Source organism: Carassius gibelio, chromosome B8 (genome assembly GCF_023724105.1).
Source record: "Carassius gibelio isolate Cgi1373 ecotype wild population from Czech Republic chromosome B8, carGib1.2-hapl.c, whole genome shotgun sequence".
In the NCBI taxonomy this organism is placed as follows: Eukaryota; Metazoa; Chordata; class Actinopteri; order Cypriniformes; family Cyprinidae; genus Carassius; species Carassius gibelio.
Genome location: NC_068403.1, coordinates 4,885,314 through 4,904,115, shown reverse-complemented (window position 1 = coordinate 4,904,115; position 18,802 = coordinate 4,885,314). Strand labels below are relative to the sequence as shown.

Sequence of the window (18,802 nt, the reverse complement as noted above, 5' to 3'; positions counted from 1 at the left end):
ATATTGTAATTTTAGTTTTATTTTGCTTTATTTAGCCCTAATTCACATTCTGCTCACTAGGACTGCTAACTTGAGTCCAGAGGTTTAGAATGAGTTATTTTTATAGTTTAGTTCCTGTTATATTCTGTTTGTATTGGGGAGGACGTTTTGATTTCTTGGAGTTGCAGAATGTTTCTTAGTATAGTGAACTTTTGTATGTAGATGTTTATCATGACAGTGTATGAGTGAATGTGTTCCCTTTAGACATCACAGAAACACTGAAAGATATTTAAAGTTTTTAAGTTGCTGTTCTTTCACTTCTGTGACTCACTTTGTTATGCTTGTTATATGATATTTGCTGCATATTTAGATTGTGAGCACAGTTAATCTGTAAAGTAGCATTTATACATTACACATCAATTCAAAGCAGTTTTACAGATTGAATTATTGTGCTATAATATGACTTCTTATGATCACATGCTTTTAGATATATTATTTTTCTCAGTATAATTGTATGAATCCCTTGTCAACTAAAACCAAATATTTCAACATTTTATATTATTTCAAACACATATGAAGTGAACACTGCTCTTGTTGTGTACAGTGTACTATTATAAAAGTGTAAGTCCTTATGTTTAAGTCTTGCACTGCACCTCAGTCCACACTTTGGTGATGTATTGCCATATACTGTAGATGGCTGTGAAATGATTGCAGGCTTCTGCATTTTCATCGCTCATTCATCTTTAGTGCGAGTGTCACATGAAGAGCAGAGATGTGGAAATATACCTTTGTCCAGTTTCTGTTGATTTGGATATGCACTACACTTTGTATAATTGATGTAATGCACAATAATAAGCCGAACTGAATAATTACACATTTTATTTTCCTTCCTGAAAACAACACTCATAAGAGAAGTGACTATTTCCTTTGCTTGGTATGATAACACTTGTTGCATTTGTTTCTGACCAGATTGTTCTTTGACAAAGACAGAAAGAATGTTAAATAAAATATATTTTTTAATCATCATTGTCTCCTGTGTCTGCTGTCTGGCTATAGAAGAGACTTTAAAGTTTAAACTGAATAGAATTTTGAATTGAATTCATTAAAGGGATCGTTATCGAGGGGGGTATCATCTAATCGACATACAGAAAGATAATTTTCCTCGTGATCTGAGAGTGAGAAAGTAATAAAAACTATATGAATAAATGTTATAAATGTAATGAAAATGGTGTGACGAAGTTTTCTGTGCCAAAATGACAGTAACTTCACTGTATTACACATTAACAGATAATTTTCGGTTCATTTTGTAGTTTGTATGTATATCTTTCAGTAGGAAAATGTATCATTTATCACAGTTCTGTCTTAATAAATATTATGTAAAGCCTCACTGATATATGTGCCATTCATCATTTTGGTGTGTGTTAAAGGTAGCTGATCGAAATCAGTCTCCAATTTTTGCATGATCAATTACGTGATATTTATAATGTGCCTCCAGAAGATAAACTTTGTAGTTGGCTTGTTGAAAAAATGTTTGAATCTCTTGCATTGTACAATGTGCATTTATAATATAGTTTGGAGCTGCTTAAATGTAAGTAGTGCGAACCTGCTCCGAAGTGCTGATCTAAGTAAAATGATAGATATGCACTCCGAAGCCTCTATCTGAAAATTATGAATTATGAAACGTGCTCTGAAGTCAGAAACTGAATAATGATTTGAGCTGTGCTCTTCTGATATTAATCAAATGATTTGTGATATGCTCCTTTGTTTCCATCTTTTTGGAAGTGCCTTTATTTCTGTTCTAAAGAGGGGGATGTCCATAAATAATTTTGTCCATATATATACAAGTCATTGGTGTTTGGTGATGAGTTTTGGCTCGAGGTCAGCATTTAAAGTCACACCAGAGGTGTTCAACTGGGATTAGGACTTTGATATATATATATATATATATATATATATATAATTTGAGTGCATAGGGAATTCTATAGGATGACTGAATATCTGTATTCAGTTTGATGTCTTATTCATTTACATGTTACTGCATTAGAATGGTTCTAAAAAATTGTAAACAGCAAATACTAGAAATACTGAAGAGAGTTATAAATATTCAGTTGAAACACTGTTGATATTTGAAATCAACACCCATACAGACACACCTCTGTCTTCATTTCTCCACCCCAAATTCTCAAACACACAATGCAAACTCTCCTGTTACTATAGCTAACATCACAACAACAGTGTTTCTGTAAAACCTGTTCCTCTCTAAGGAGCGTATGCGTTTAAGAGTTAATGCAAGCGTCTTTTGTTGCTCATTCAGGTCAACTTTGTTTTTCTCAATTTCCACAGCCAGTGCTATCAGGTCTATGTCTCTATAATAGACATAAATATGCATAATACAGAATACAAGAATAAAGCGAGTATTTGCTTTATATGCCAAACTTGAAAAAATGGCACCAGTAAAAAATAGTAAAACATTTTAATTTTGAAGCCTTGCCAACACACCTGTGCCAACATTAATGCAGTTGGCATTAACACAGGCAAAATGATAAAAAAAAAAAAAAAAACTCCAAACTGAAAATTGTCGTACAAGGGCTAAGGTAATCAGCTTGTTTGTATTGCTTATTTAGTTTCAATATCCGAATATTAGTGAAAATAATACAAACAGAAACAAACTTTTATATTTTATTTTGCATATATAATGGACATCGGTTATGATCATTTAACATCTCATTTTAAGTTATATGAACCAAAACAGCTCCAGGAAAAGGTAAGGCATGGCTATGAGGTGAAGCGCATCACATTAGAAGCGAAAGTGACGATAGGCTACATGTTCACAAAATACGGAAGTCGATTGCTCTCAACCCTTTCTTTCTAAGGCCAAAAGCGAAAGTACCAGACTGAAAGCTGTTTTGCATCAACGTTTAGTTTTGGACAGACGGAAGATGAAAAGAGTGATAGAAATTCACAGTAAGTTCGTTTTCTCATTGTCTGGTAGCACACGTAGCTACATCACGGAGACGTATGTTTGATGTCAAATTTGAAACGATGCACTGTTGTAAATATTTACATAAAGTGACATATTTACGTTCTATCGCCATCTCTTATGGTAAAGGCAGATTGTGGAATTTAATCACTAAATTTTTGTTTCAGTTTTGACGTTTTTAAAATCCTTTTTTCCTAACTTTTTTGTGTCGTTTTTAAAATACTATTTTTAATTAAACTTAATTTATTAAACTTTTCAAGATGTTTTCAAAAAGATTTAGCACGTAACAAGAAAAACCTGTTTGTTCATGGCTTCGTAAACACAATGGAGGTGGAGAATGTGAACGTCATTTGACAACGCATATTGACAAATAAAAGAAAAAAAAAGTAGCCTATCAAATAGTTTTTTTTTTTTTTTACCTTGCTAAAGTGTTTTAAAAAAGGTTTAAATCAGACATGTTATATCCATTGCAGTAAACTCACTCATCAAAATCATTTATTATATATATATATATATATATATATATATATATATATATATATATATATATATATATATATATATATAGAAGTTCAACAGTATATCCAAACTATTTAATCTGAATCAACAAACAGAACTAACAATTATTGCTACATGTGTGACTGCATCATATAATAACTATTAATTAATAATATTGATAGTTCATCGTCTAGCTGACTACGTCTTGTATTATTATTATTATTTTGTATTTTTTCTAAAATCCTGTCAAACGTGCACAAACTACTAGCTACTACTAAATATTGTAGAAACATAATTTTCTATAAAGTTGCTTTGTAACGATTTGTATTGTAAAAAGCGCTATACAAATAAACTTGAATTGAATTTAATTGAATTAATCTTCCAAGAATCTTAAAGCTGTTCATATATATATATATATGAATGAATGAATGAATGAATGAAGTTTTATTATTGTGTCATGCGTATAATTATGCCCAGCCCGCATGGACTTACAAGACACCAACATTAATAATCATAGGTAAGAGGATTAATATACAAGATAGATGTACCAAATAGACAGATCCAAAGCACATAGAATACATTGCTCCCCAAATAATAGTAATAGAATTAATAATAATAATAGTACATATGTGTTCAAATTCATGCATGTATGTAATCCTATACACATGTATTCTCATTTATTCACATAATCACCCATAAAAACCCATAATCCTACACAGAACAAAATTAAATCTAATTAAATAAACTGGCTTGCCTTCTTTTCCAAGCCTTTGAAACAAAGTTTGCAAACTTAAACACATCATAGTTAAACAAGAACAATAATTTTTGATCATCAGCATACCAAAATATTTCAGAAATGTGTCTTTTAACTTCCAGAAACAAAGATTCCCTTAGATCATCATAATGAGTACAATACAAAAGGAAATGAGATTTATTTTCCACTTCACCAAGATCACATAGCACACACAATCTATTTCCCTCTGGAGTATTTTTTAATCGACCAACCTCAATGGCTAAAGGCAAAATCCCACATCTCAGCTGTGCAACCAAAGATCTTTGGCTCCTAGGTAAACGAGATGTAACATATAATTCTGGACTAAAATTCTGTTTTATATGCATATATGTTCTTAATTTTGGCTTTAATAAAACATTTTCAAACCATTTTTCTTCATATTTCATTAACAGCTTATGTTTAAGCGAATTGACATTACAACTTGTAGAATATCCAAGATCTTTACATACTTTTAGTTTGTTAATAACTGATCCTAAAGCTCTCCCTCCCGAATCAACCAGTGACTTAATACCAACTTCGTCAAAAAATCATCAAGAACAAAACCCAAATATTTATATGAACTAACATAGTCCAAATTGACTGAGCCATAGCTAAATATATATGTAATTCTTTCAATGCCTTTCTTTCTAAAATGCATTACGTGTGTGATGCTTTGATTTATAGCTAATCGCCATTTAAAACACCATATTTAACATTTTCTGTAATTCAGACTCAGACTCAGCCAACAAGACTATATCATCCGAATATAATAGAATTCCCAATTTAATACCATCAAGTTATACTCCTAAATTAGCATCCTTAATTTGTAAAGCTAAGTCATTCACAAATAAAGCAAAAAGGGTTGGGGAGAGTACATCACCTTGTTTTACTCCAAGTGGTGTATCAAACCAATCAGTAAATAAATCATTAATCTCGACACTAGCAACTGTACCGCTATACATTGCTTGTATTGTTTTTATAGAATTTTCCATCCACTCCTGCTTCAATTAGTTTAAAAGCAAGCAGCTCTCTATTAATCCAGTCAAAGGCTTTTTGAAAATCAATAAAACATGCAAAGGTGGATTTACTTTCAGCAATTCTAACTCTAATAATAGTTGATACAGAATTTATATGATCGATGCATGCTCGTTTCCTTCTAAATCCATTCTGCTCATCAACAAGATACTGACCCATTTCTAAGTACTTTGTAAGCCTATAATTCAGTATATTGGAATACAATTTATAGACTGTACTAAGAAGACTAATTCCCCTATAATTAAGGGGCATTCTAGGATCATTTCTTGATGACTTTGGAACAGGTTTAATAATAGACTTACGCCATATTGACGGGATTATACCATGGTCAAAGCATGTCTTAAAGAGATGGAATAGGATCTATAGTAGCTGCGGAGTTTTTAAGGCTTCATTTGGGATATATATATATATATATATATATATATATATATATATATATATATATATATATATATATATATAATATAAATATACATATGTATGTATGTATGTATGTATGTATTTTATGTATGTATGTATGTAAGTTCATCTTTTTAATTAATTGTGTAAGTCTTCGTTTTGAACTATTTATTCAGTGTTATATACAGGTACATTGGCAATAATAATAATAATAATAATAATAATAATAATAAAAAAAGAAAAGAAAATATTGTTTATTTCTAGTGCTGTCAGACATTTATCGTGAATCGCAATTAATTGCATCCAAAACAAGAGTTTTTGTTTACATAATATATGTCTGTATACTGTGTATGTTTATTATGTATATAAAAATACAAACAAATGCATATATATATATATATATATATATATATATATATATATATATATAGAGAGAAAAAATAAGAAAAATCTGTTCATATATATTATATATATTTTATATATAATATAAGAATATATATATAAATTTCAAAATATATACTGTATGTGTGTGTGTTTTTATATATACATAATAAATATAGACAGTACACAAACACATATTATGTAAACAAAAACCTTTATGTTGGATGTGATTAATCTTTTGCCAGCACTATTTATTTCATTTTATTTTATGGATATATAGTACAGTGCTTTCTTTAGATATTAAAATACATTTTGGGATCAGGATCAGAATTGTCATTTTGCTTAATAAGCAATAATTAATATCAACATTACAAAAAATGACTGCGCTTAAATTAGACTAAAGTTGCACTTATTTTCCACTGTTATAACCCTGTTCCAGTGTAGAATTTTAGGTCTTTAATTATCTAAATCTGGTATAGCCTATTTAATTTAGGTGTTTACTGTAATTGTTCAAAATTTTGGTACTAGGGTTGGAAAAAATGTGCAAATACTATAGGAAGTAAATCTTAAATATAATCATTTATTATATAGAATTAGTTTTAACTTCATTTGGTTGACACATTCTAACCTTTTGAAAGATATGGAAGGAGAGGCGAAGAGACGGAGAAGAGGATCTCCAGAACCCAGTGGTGTGTCACTGAACAGTCTTATCGTTCCACAACCTGACTTCAGTGATAGCTCAGTGCCTTTTGGCCTCAGGTAAGACTAGGCGCTGCTTCTATAAATTACTGCATTATACAGGCAAAAAAGAAACTAACTGAATGTGTATACATTTCCTTTGTTGACTCTCCCAGTTATGATATAGGACAATTAAAATGTAAACTCCCGATATATCAGTGTTGTTGCATATGCTCAAATGCATTCAAATCAAGTACCTATACACAGTATATTGCTGTTTGATATTTTTGAATAAGCTATATTAAGGGTGTTTCCCACAGGATTTTGTGAGACGATGCTGGGTGGACTTTGGGACAGACTCTGCCAGAAGAAAATGTTTTAAATTTTTAAGATAAAAGCAGCAGTTTGGTGCACTTTGAGAACAAAAGCTCAAAGCTCAAACCTCTTTCAGTGACCAAACTGAACAGAATAAAGAGACTTTACATTGGTTTATACAAAAAAAACATTGTATAAATCAACTTTGTGTCTCATTAACCACATTGCATTTACTCTAAACTTACTCTATATTACTGCTAAGTAGTGATTGCGTTTTTTTCTAGCAATAGTGTGCACCCTTTATTTTTAGAGAAAAATCTCCATACTTGTTTGTTGTGCATTTTTATTTTTTTTTAATCTCATTACTTTACACTTTGTGTAAATCAATAATACACAAACAGTCTCTATGGTGACAGTTCCATATGTACATGTCACCATAGGAAAAAAGACTCTGAACTCGTAGACACAGCCCTGAGTTAGAAGCAGCAGTCTGCCATTACTGTTTTCTTGTTGCTTGTTGCCACTGCTTTCACCAGCATCTAGCTCAGTGGGCGTGGCTTCAGCAACCATCTCCACCCACATCCTGCCTCTTTGCCCAGTTTCAATTATCTGGGTGTGATGTGCGGTGAAGTGCTGCTAAGATGGCCATGAATGGCTCCGCACACTTTGAGCTTCAAAAATGCACTTCATAATCCTACGGGTGACGTTATGGACATTATGTCCATGTTTTTATACAGTCTATGGTTGGGAATCACCAATGAATCTAGGAGTCTCTATAGACTCCGTCCATCTGAGGTCACTGTGGTTAAATGTTATTTTCATAGGAAATATCCCCAAAATTAAAATAAAGTCCCCTATATGTTTAGAGATCAATACCAATGCTTTGTATGCAAAAGTCAGCTCCAGACAAAGTAAAGCATCACACGTTTGTTTTCCAAATGGCCTTCCTGAAAGAGTTTCTTGGCACTCTGTAAGCAGTCTCAGCCTCAGATGTCATGCCCACGGACTTATAAAGTTTGTGATAGCATGCCAAGGCACCAAGAGCCCAGCTATGTCGTTATTTTTATTGTCCCGTGCTCCTCATCTGTGTAATTCATAAACACTCATTCATTATGCACAGTACAATCTAGAGATCGACCGATATGGGTTTTTCTATAGCCGATGCCAATGCCGATGTTTAGAGGTCAGGGTCAGCGGATGGCCGATATGTGCTGCCGATTTTTAGGGCCGATATCTTGGAGTTTTCCCCTTGATTTGCATGCTAAAATGTCACACTAATAATAAGTGGATGCACAACACATTTTTTCTAAACCTATCATAATTTATTGAGCACTGACTTGAACCATCTCTTTATTCATCTTAATTTAGTGCACTGCACTGTATTAAAATAAAAAAAATTTATCCAAAGTTAACCAAACAAATTAATAAACTGACCAAGTATTAAATATATAAAACAGGTAATATATATATATATATATATATATATATATATATATATATATATATATATATATATATGTGTGTGTGTGTGTGTGTGTGTGTGTGTGTGTGTGTCAATCATTTACATTAAAGTTTTAGAGCATTTACATGTATCAAGTAGAATTTTTCAAGTTTGTTTGAACATAAATGTAAACTTAAATATACATTTAAATAAATACAATTTTAGAAATAAAAATCAATTAAACTGAAAAATATAAAAAAAATAAATATATAAAAAATAAATAACAGTAGTGCTGCAAAGACACTAGCAACCAGCAACATTTGTGTTTGGTATAAATGACACAGCACATCTAAAGTTCATTCTAATTTCAAACTTACATCGCAGTCTGTTCATTATTAAAATAAAGTACAGTCAACCAAACATTTAAAAAGTTACACTGGTCAGTTTAAATACACCGTATACCGGACCACTCTGCTGTTATGCCAAGGACGTTATTGCTCATGTGAAGAGGATGATTTTTTCCGTCTAGTTTACATTAAAATAAATATTATAGTTTAACATTCAGATACATTGCGAATATGGAAACATTTGGATATGTGCAGAACGAGACGTGAGCAATAACCTCCAAATACATCTAGTCAAACCCGCGCTCGCTCGTCCTCGTATGGACTTAGTGCACATGGCATAATATCTTCTTTTTAACATAATAATAAGGACTTCTCATCTCCCAGTATGCTGTGATGAAGTGAGCAGTTATCATCACAGAGCTCTCCGTCCCCCTGGACGTCCACCCGTCTGTCGTCAGCGCAACAGAGGATGCTCGGGATAGCTCATCCACAACTTTTTTCTTCTCCTGTTCATAAAGATCTGGCACAATCTTTTCACTCTAACCTCTTTCCTTCATCATTATATCTGACAGGGAAGCCAAAATGCGCGGGGCGTTCAAGCTCCTCCGCTCGGCATTATCACTGAGTGTGGACTGAACATGCGCAACTTTTTTTTTTTTTTTTTCATAAATCAATCCGCGGGTCACGCGTATGCCGAACTGAAGATATTGATCTGAACGGATCACGGATCAATGAAACATTCAGCAAAGTAAAATGATCTCAAACGTATGGCGCGCTCTCTTCATTTTATCAAACGATCATAATCACATTTATTCATTTTACAGTCCTGCTACTAGCATTTTATTCATACTAAAACCCCTTTAATTCAGGTGAGAAAGCTTTTTTTTCAAGTGGCTTTTGCACATAATAATAATACGCTGCAGACGCATTTTGCAGCATTAAGGTTATTACTTGATCGTTAATTTAAACGACGATCGATCATGGAAATGATCAAATATTGACATCCCTAAATACAAATGAGTTGGATGGAAAACTGGTTATTGTCTGCATCAAACCATGCTTCCGAACAAATGTCATTCACCGTTCTGGGCAGCTCCAGGACAGCTGTCTCTCCGAGCGCGGTGCTGTGTGTGAGCGGGGCGGAGTAACGGAGCCCTCAATCACGCTGCAGTGTTTGTGAGAGCTGACAACTTCTCCACCCCATTTACAGAGTGAAATTCTTTGACTACCTTTATCTCGCGGGTCTGTTTTTGAATCTTCCAAAAGTTTTGGCTCGGGGTGCTTTACATGCAGTGGCTGCAGCAGCACTTTCCACCGCGCCAATAATGCGGGGCTGCCCACCGACCTGCCTGATTTTAAATCGGGGCTACTAAACACGGATATCGGCCGAGCAATATATCGGTCGACCTCTAGTACAATCAGATGACTGACTTTTAAACCGAGTACATTTTCTGTAAAGAAAACAGGTTTATACTAATAGTGTAATGTTTATTTGTATGCCGGAGCTTGAGCTCTTGAAGCTCTGCCCTCTTCTGATGGGGTCAAGAGCATAAGCTCATTTGCATTTAAAGCGACATACACAAAAACAGCGCATGTTGGCTTATATCCTAAAAGTGGCAGTTTTAACAAGCTATAAAAACATATTGGGTGTCAGGGCCGTGCACAGACCTTTTGAGGGGCATGTGCTGAAACTGAAAAAGGGCACCCCCTCCCTTTTTTATATCAAAATTATTTAGTAAGCCTGCATAAAAGGAAGAAATGGTCACATCTTCATGACAAATTCAATAACACAAAATAATAGTCTCAAAAGCTTTAGATTTATTCACGATTAATAACAACCATAATAATAATATTAGATAATTAGATAATATAGATAAACAGGGTTTTAAGGGCTTCTTTAACCCTAATTACAACATCAACATTCTGTGAGCCATGTACCTGGCAAAAATTTGACACTGTGGTGGACCAGGGATGTTGGTCTCTTCTTGAAGGTCTCTTATTCACTACACTTTCCCTAAAATAAGCCAGCAATAAAAAAAAAAATAAAAATAGTGTGAAAACTACAGTTGCAGTGAAAAGCATTTCTGAAGGATTACGTTACACTGAAGAGTACTGAACTGGAGTAAAGATGCTGAAAATTCAGCTTTGATCACAAAAATAAAATCACATTTTAAAATATATTCAAATAGAAAACAGTTATTTAAAATTGTAAAAATATGACACAATATTACTGATTTTGCTGTATTTTGGATCAAATAAATGAACCCTTGGAATGAATCATGAATTACATTCTGCATGATAAAATATAACGATTTCACAGTGATCTTCTGTAAAAAAAAATTGTTACTAACTTACTACATTACTGTAGTAAAACCATGTTTTACAACATTTTATACATGTGAGGACGAGCGGAGAGTATACCATCACGTGATTAGCCTAAATGTTAATAAATTAAGTGGATCAGCAATCATAAATCAATGAAGAAATTTCTTAGAAATATAGTTATGTAGGTGACGAGGATCACTCGTCGCTTTGTGTAAGTTCCAGTACGAAACAGCGCGGGGGCGCACCTGTTATGATTTCCCGATGGTAAAAACTAATTATATGTTGTTGTATTACTTATCAATATATTGTTTTTGGCCAGCAAATGTAATTTTTTTTTTTTTTTTTTTTTTTTTTGTCCGTCATTAAAACGGCGACGGCGCCTGCCCCTGCCGACATCACATTACATTTTCATCTAACGTTACAGGTTACAAACTAGTTTTTGTAGCTATATAGACGGAGCGCTCGGTTTTTCCTGTGGTAAAATGCATTTGGCTAAAATAGCATTTTATAAAAGATGAAATGCAACTGTATGCACAGGCTATTTAAGTGTTGGCTATGACTAGATGGCAAATGCTAGCCCTCTCTCTCAGGCGACGTCCCACGTCTCAGTCAGTGAGTCAGTCAGACATCAAATAAATAAAATATGAGCCTTTATAGACATAGTGTTTAGTAGTACTTATTAAAACAACAAGATATTTATTTACCCTTCGCAAAACTTTGTTCAGCTCACCTGTTGTCTACTGTGCGACTGCTGTGGAACTTCAGTTGATTTAATGAATATAGAGGGGGCGGAGTTATCAGCTTACTGACAGCTTGAGGATCCAATAAGATTTACACAAGCTCGTTTTAAGAACTTTCATTTGCTAAATATTTGTAAAACAGACAGACAGACGTAAAGGGTGACCAGTAGCATTGATAAAAAAAAACACCACCAAAAAAAAAGGGCACTTTGGAGTGTAAGGGCAAAAAGGGCATGTGCTCTGCACAGGTTGAGCCCTACCTGTGCACGTGCCTGTTGGGTGTTTATTTTTATGTATTATTTTATATTGTATTATTGTTAATTGAATTACACATTTTGCACTTATAATAGCAGTTGTAAAATGTTTGTAAAAAAAAGATTGTAATCAAGAAATGTGGTTTCTCTTGCTGTTTCTTCAGTGTGGAGAGAGGTGCTCAGTCTAAATCCAGTCCTGCTGGTTCTCTTCCCCACAACACTGTAACAATTGATTTCCTCAAGGAGAGACACAAAACAAGCATGAAGAGCAAATATGAGAGCTTATTTGAGGGAATTCAATTACAAGAGAATAAAACCATCCTGAACAGCATTTACACACAGCTCTACATCAGAGAGGGGGATAGTGAAAGGGTTAATGAAGAACATGAGATCTTACAGAAGGAGAAAAATTACAAGATGCTGCAAGAGACTCCAATTGACTGCAACAACATCTTTAAACTTCTGTCGGGATGTGAAAAGCAGAAAAAAATCAGGACTGTTCTTACTAGCGGCATCGCTGGAATTGGAAAATCAGTCTCTGTGCAAAAGTTCATTTTGGACTGGGCTGAGGGAAAAGCCAATCAGGATGTAGATCTCATGTTTGTGCTTTCATTTCGAGAGCTGAACTTGTTTAAAGATGATCAATACAGTCTTTACAAACTTCTGGTGGACTTTCATCCTGAAATTCAGGATCTGGACTCAAAGATTCTCGAGGAGTGTAAAGTTGTAGTTGTCTTAGATGGTCTGGATGAAAGCAGGATCACACTGATGTTTTCAGAAAATGAGAGTGTTTCTGACGTGAATGAGTCTTCATCAGTGGGTGTGTTGATGTCTAATCTCATCAGAGGAGAGCTGCTTCCCAATGCTCTCATCTGGATCACCTCCAGACCAGCAGCAGCCAGTCGGATCCCCTCCAAATACATCAACCGTCTGACAGAAATTGAGGGATTCAATGACTCTCAGAAGGAGGAATACTTCAGAAAGAGAATCAATGATGAGCATCAAGCCAGCAGAATCATCTCGCACATTAAAAGATTAAGAAGCCTCCACATCATGTGTCACATACCTGTCTTCTGCTGGATCTCATCCACTGTCCTTCAAAACCTCCTGAAACAAGATGAGGGTGCAGAAATCCCTAAAACTCTGACTGAGATGTACATCCACTTCCTGCTGACTCAGATGAACATGAGGAACCAGAAGTATGAGGAGAGATCCAGTGAGAGAAATCCAGAGGAACTCCTGCAGTCCAACAAAGACAAGATTGTGAAACTTGCTGGACTTGCTTTCAAGCAGCTGATGAAGGGCAATGTGATGTTCTATGAGGAGGACCTGATTGAGAGCGGCATAGATGCTATTGACATCACAGTGTATTCTGGGATTTGTACCGAGATCTTTAAGGAGGAATCTGCTGTGATTCATCAGAGGAAAATCTACTGCTTTATACATCTGAGCTTTCAGGAGTTTCTCGCTGCGTTTTATGTTTTCTACAGCTTTACAAATGACACTCCAGATGCAATGAAAGTGTTTGATTTGCTCCCAAATTTCCATAAAGGAGCGATAGATGTGGCTCTTCGGAGTGAGAATGGACACCTGGATCTTTTCCTGCGGTTTCTGCTGGGGATCTCACTGGAGTCCAACCAGAGACTCCTACAGGGTCTGCTGACACACACTGAGAAGAGCTCTGAGAGCATCAGGACAACCGCAGCTTACATTAAAGACAAGATCAAACAGGAACAGGGTCTCTCGGCTGACAGATCCATCAACCTTCTTCTCTGTCTGCTGGAGATGAACGATCAGACTCTGGTTAAAGAGATCCAGGAGTTTATGAAATCAGATGAAGACTCACAGAATAAACTCTCTCCGTCTCACTGCTCAGCGATCGCCTACATGCTCCAGATGTCAGACGAAGCTCTAGAGGAGCTGGACCTCATGAAATACAACACATCAGATGAGGGCAGAAGGAGACTGGTACCAGCTGTGATGAACTGCAGAAAAGCAAAGTAAAGAGTCAAATATTAATTTGCTTCAAGTTAATTGCTCATCAAGGCTACATTTATTTGATCAGAAATTCTGAAAAAAAAAAATCATAAATATAAATTTCAAATATAATGTATTTCTGTTATGCAAAGCTGAATTTTTAGCAGCCACAACTCCAGTCTTCATTGTCACATGATCCTTCAGAAATCATACTTATATGTTGATTTATTATCAGTTCTGGAAAAAATTGTGCTGCTCAATATTTTTTTTGGAACCAGAGATATGTGGACGCTTTTTTTTAAGAATTAAATGTATAAGTATTTAATAAAAGCATTTATTAAAAATAATTAAAAATATGTTCTAACAATGGATGTTTTTATGATCACTTAAAAAAATCTATTTAACACATCCTTGCTAAATACAAGTATTCATTTATTTTAGCAAGAAAATAAAATATATTGACCCCAATCTATTAAACTGTTTTACAAATGTACAAATTATTTCTGTTTTAAATATATATATCATTGTCTATTAACATCTTGTTGCAAATGTCCATTAAATCAACTAAAACTGTTTTACTCTCTTTCAGTCTTGCCTGCTGTAATCTCACAGTTCAGTGCTGTGAAATCGTGGTGTCTGCTCTACAATTATTAAACTCGCCCCTCAGAGAGCTGGACCTGAGTAACAATGACCTACAGGACGCTGGTGTCAAGCACATTTGTGCCGGCCTGAAGAGTCCAAACTGTCAGCTGGAGATACTGAAGTAAGAGTAATATCTGGAGTACACTTGGTCTTTATGTGTGCACTGCTTTGTGATATTTCACTTGACCAGCAGAGAACAGCACTGAGCTGTGTTATCCTCCTAATACTCACAAATAGCTTCTGAACTTCTTCCATTTGTTTTATGGCCATTTTCTATTATCTTTGAATACTTAAAAAAATACAAAAAATAAAAATGCAGCCCAGTTAGGACTGTTGATACCTAGTGCATTTGTGTTCAGACAGGCGAATGTGTGTAAGGCTAGATAATGTAGGCTTCATAGTCTGTTTACATCATGCGTACAGTGCGTGAGACGTAACGGCAAACTAACATCTCTGAAACATGCGTTTTGTTTTAAGTAAGTTCAAGTTCTGATAAATGATTTTTGCCAGTATAAATTTGCAATAAATTAATCAGTATTGACCGGTATTTTCTTTTATCATCATCATCATCATCATCATCATAACATTCAATATTCTAATGCAGTTCTTATGCAACCAGAAATCCTAATCTCACTTTTAATTATTCTCTTTGTAGGTTATCTGGGTGTATGGTGACAGAGGAAGGCTGTTGTCATCTGGTTTCTGCTCTTGATTCAGACACTTCACACTTAAGAGAGCTGGATCTGAGCTACAATCACCCAGGAGAAGCAGGAGTCCAGATGTTTTCTGCTTTGTTAGAAAATCCAGATCGCAAACTGGAAAAACTCAAGTATGTTGGGCTTTATGGCAAATTTTTTGAGAGAGAAAAATAGTGTAAATAGTTAATTTTGCCATCTCCACCTGGTAAATGTTGATCCAGCTCTTTGTTTTGATGCTGATTCAGATTTTTTTCTGATTCTGATAATTATTGACCCATCTCTTTGTTTAAAAAAAAAAAAAAAAACATGACAAAGTCTTAAAAACACTTTTTTGTTTGTATTTTATAGTTCAGACCATTTCGGAGATTTCAGAATCAAACCAGGACTACAAAAATGTAGGTATTTTCTCTTTCACATATACTCACACATATTTAACATATATATTAGTATGATCTATGTCAGGAGCTTTCAAAGTGTGGAGCACGTGGTCTTCTCCACCTGCATGCTGACAACAAACACCTGAAGCACGTGCACCCAACCCGTCATTCATTTCTCCTATTTACTCCATTGTGAAAGATCAGTCAAATACACACACTTTACTAGTGTCAAAATACCCATCATAAATGAAGCTGGTTAAGTTAATGTAAAAATTAGGGAACAAATTGGATGTGTGGCTATCAGCACTGACCTACAGCAACTACATGGGCATCCAGAGTTCGAATCCTAACTTGAGGACCTTTCTCGATCCCGCCACCCCCTTTCTATTCACTTCATGTCAGATCTGATCTGTCCTATTACATTAAATGCGAAAAAAAAGTCACTTATTTATTTGTGTCAGCATGCTGTTTTAATTTTCAGCCAGAGCAGCAGAGGGAGCTCACAGACAGAAAATCGGAGTTATTTGAGTTAACGCTGAGTATATGAAATGTATGACATATGTTTATGCAGAAGTATGGTATCAGTGAACACAGAACATATATGTAACCAAATAAATACACTATTGTAGTAATATAAGGTTTGTCTACGTTCTTCAAGGCCCTGGGATGCACTAGCATGCTCGCTTTTGGCCCAAAATGGCCAATTTTGACATTGATGAAACATCACAATCAATGTTAATGGTGGTTATGACCCTGTCTTTTTTTTCTAATTTCTCTTGTATTTAGATGCCTGTGATCTCACGCTGGATCCAAACACTGCATACGCTCATCTCGCTCTGTCTGAGGAGAACAGAAAGGCAACAAATGTGGAAGAAGAGCAGCCATATCCTGATCATCCGGACAGATTTGAGCACCAAGAGCAGGTTCTGTGTAGAGAAACTCTGTCTGAACGCTCTTACTGGGAGCTTGAATGGAGCGGGGGGGCTTATGCTGCAGTGACATATAAAGAAAACAAAGGGAAAAAAAGAGGGAATGAATGCAGATTTGGGTGGAATGATAAGTCCTGGAGTCTTTTCTGTACCCCTGATGGATATAGTGCCTGGCATGATAACAAGAAAACAGATGCCAATTTCCCATCAAAACCCTCAAACAGAGTAGCAGTGTATCTGGATAGGCTGGCCGGCGCTGTGTCCTTTTACGACGTGTCTGAAACTCATACTCTCACACACATATATACCTTTAAAACCAAGTTCACTGAACCACTCTACGCTGGGTTTGCAGTTTATGGTTCAGTGTTTCTATCTGGGTGTATAGCATCCTAACATTAGTAATTGCTAAACTGTAGCAGCAATTTATTTTCTTGTATGTTCAGATTATGAGAGAAGTTAATCTAGATGGCTGTTTGACAATGGGCAAAAAAAAATATGCTTTAAAATTGTTTACAGACAAAGTTTAATTGTATTTGATGTTTATTGTTTGTATGTATGTATGCATGTATATGTGTGTGTATTTGTATATATATATATATATGATATTTAATGAGTCAGAGTTAGGTTTTCCCACATTATCAGCATGATATATAAATGAAGGCATTAGATGAAGTATGGTGAAATGCATCCCACCTTTTCAATAAAAGAGCATATAATGAATTGAAGTCACTGGCTGCATCTGAAATCGCACACTCTCTTGAGTAGGTACTCATGACAGCAAAAAGAATATTTTATTTTATATAGTATGAATGTGTAGTTTCAGTGTAATCTGGATGTAATGCATTTGCCATGTTGTCATTGACACATGACATCTTCTTCTGTAGCCTCATGGGATAGTAAAACGTCCGTTGTATGCACACTTCAGAAACACCTATTCTGGGTCATTTTTGTGTATTCTTTACATACTTCTTTTGTCCCATGCTGTTTTTCGCCTACTGTACAGTAGGGAAGTGGGCAAATACAGAAGCAGCCACTGACTAGAGACTCATGTTGCCATAGAAACAGTCAGTGTCCTGAGATGCCCTGTTAGGACTAGACTTGCACATTGGCTGGACCATCCTTAAATATAAGCTTATTTTTTTATGATATTTGAGCACAAGGAACAATTTATGGGATAGGTATTTTCAGAGTTATTTTTCAGTTGATGAAGTATGTTATTTACATTTTAGAAAACATTTAAAATATTTTATTAGGCTTACTGTCCTCATTCACTGTATTTTTTTGTAGGTTTACTAGTATCTTTAAATATATTTTTGGGCTTTATTAATTTATGCACAGTAAAAGATCACATTTGTTTCCATTCAAGGTCTTCTGGGATTTAATACTGCTTAAAATCATCAGCATGTTCTTTGCTTGATATTATGACACTTTTTAAAATTGTTTCTGTTCAGATTAAGCCTTAGGTGTAACACATGTACAATAAACTTATTTTCAAACATTACTTTGTCTTCTTCCTGCTGCATCTGCCTTTGGGCTGAAATGTTGCTTTTAATGAACCCTTTTTTTTTTTTAAAGATCTAGGTTTCAGATTCTGCAATGACTGCAACTGTGATCTTATTTATATTTTTTTTTTTGTCACAATACCTTCAACCACCACTAGAGAGAAGCATTTACTTGTGTTAGTGCTTCTGTTAATGTTTATATGTAGTCTATAGTGGATTTGCCTTCATGGCCCCTGGTGACTGAGAGCTTTCAATAGCATGTGCAACTGAATATACACAATTACACAGACTATTAAAAAACAACTTACACCCGATTTTACATTTTAAAAATGTGAAAATATTATGAAGATTTTAAATCTCAGTGCCAGAAACAGTTTAAAGCCTGAAAACGACTGGGAAATAATACAAGAGGATTTTGTTGAAACAGCTCCTTGTGGCCTGTATCCCCTGTTCGCACAGTACAGAGAAGCCACACGATGACTTGTGTTTTTCCTCCACAAGCTTTGTCCTGATTGACCTTTCTGCTGTGCTCA

General features: G+C 34.8%; 1 protein-coding gene across 1 annotated transcript; it reads left to right on the top strand.

Moving 5' to 3' along the window:
- The first annotated feature begins 2,822 nt into the window (after positions 1–2,822).
- Positions 2,823–18,268, top strand: si:ch211-255g12.8 (NACHT, LRR and PYD domains-containing protein 3). Its single transcript, XM_052563795.1, has 7 exons — positions 2,823–2,943; positions 6,683–6,803; positions 12,309–14,144; positions 14,711–14,884; positions 15,419–15,592; positions 15,810–15,856; positions 16,625–18,268. Exons 1-7 carry the CDS (start codon positions 2,919–2,921, stop codon positions 17,158–17,160), a joined length of 2,913 nt encoding a protein of 970 aa, XP_052419755.1. The 5' UTR covers positions 2,823–2,918; the 3' UTR covers positions 17,161–18,268.
- Positions 18,269–18,802: the final 534 nt, after the last annotated feature.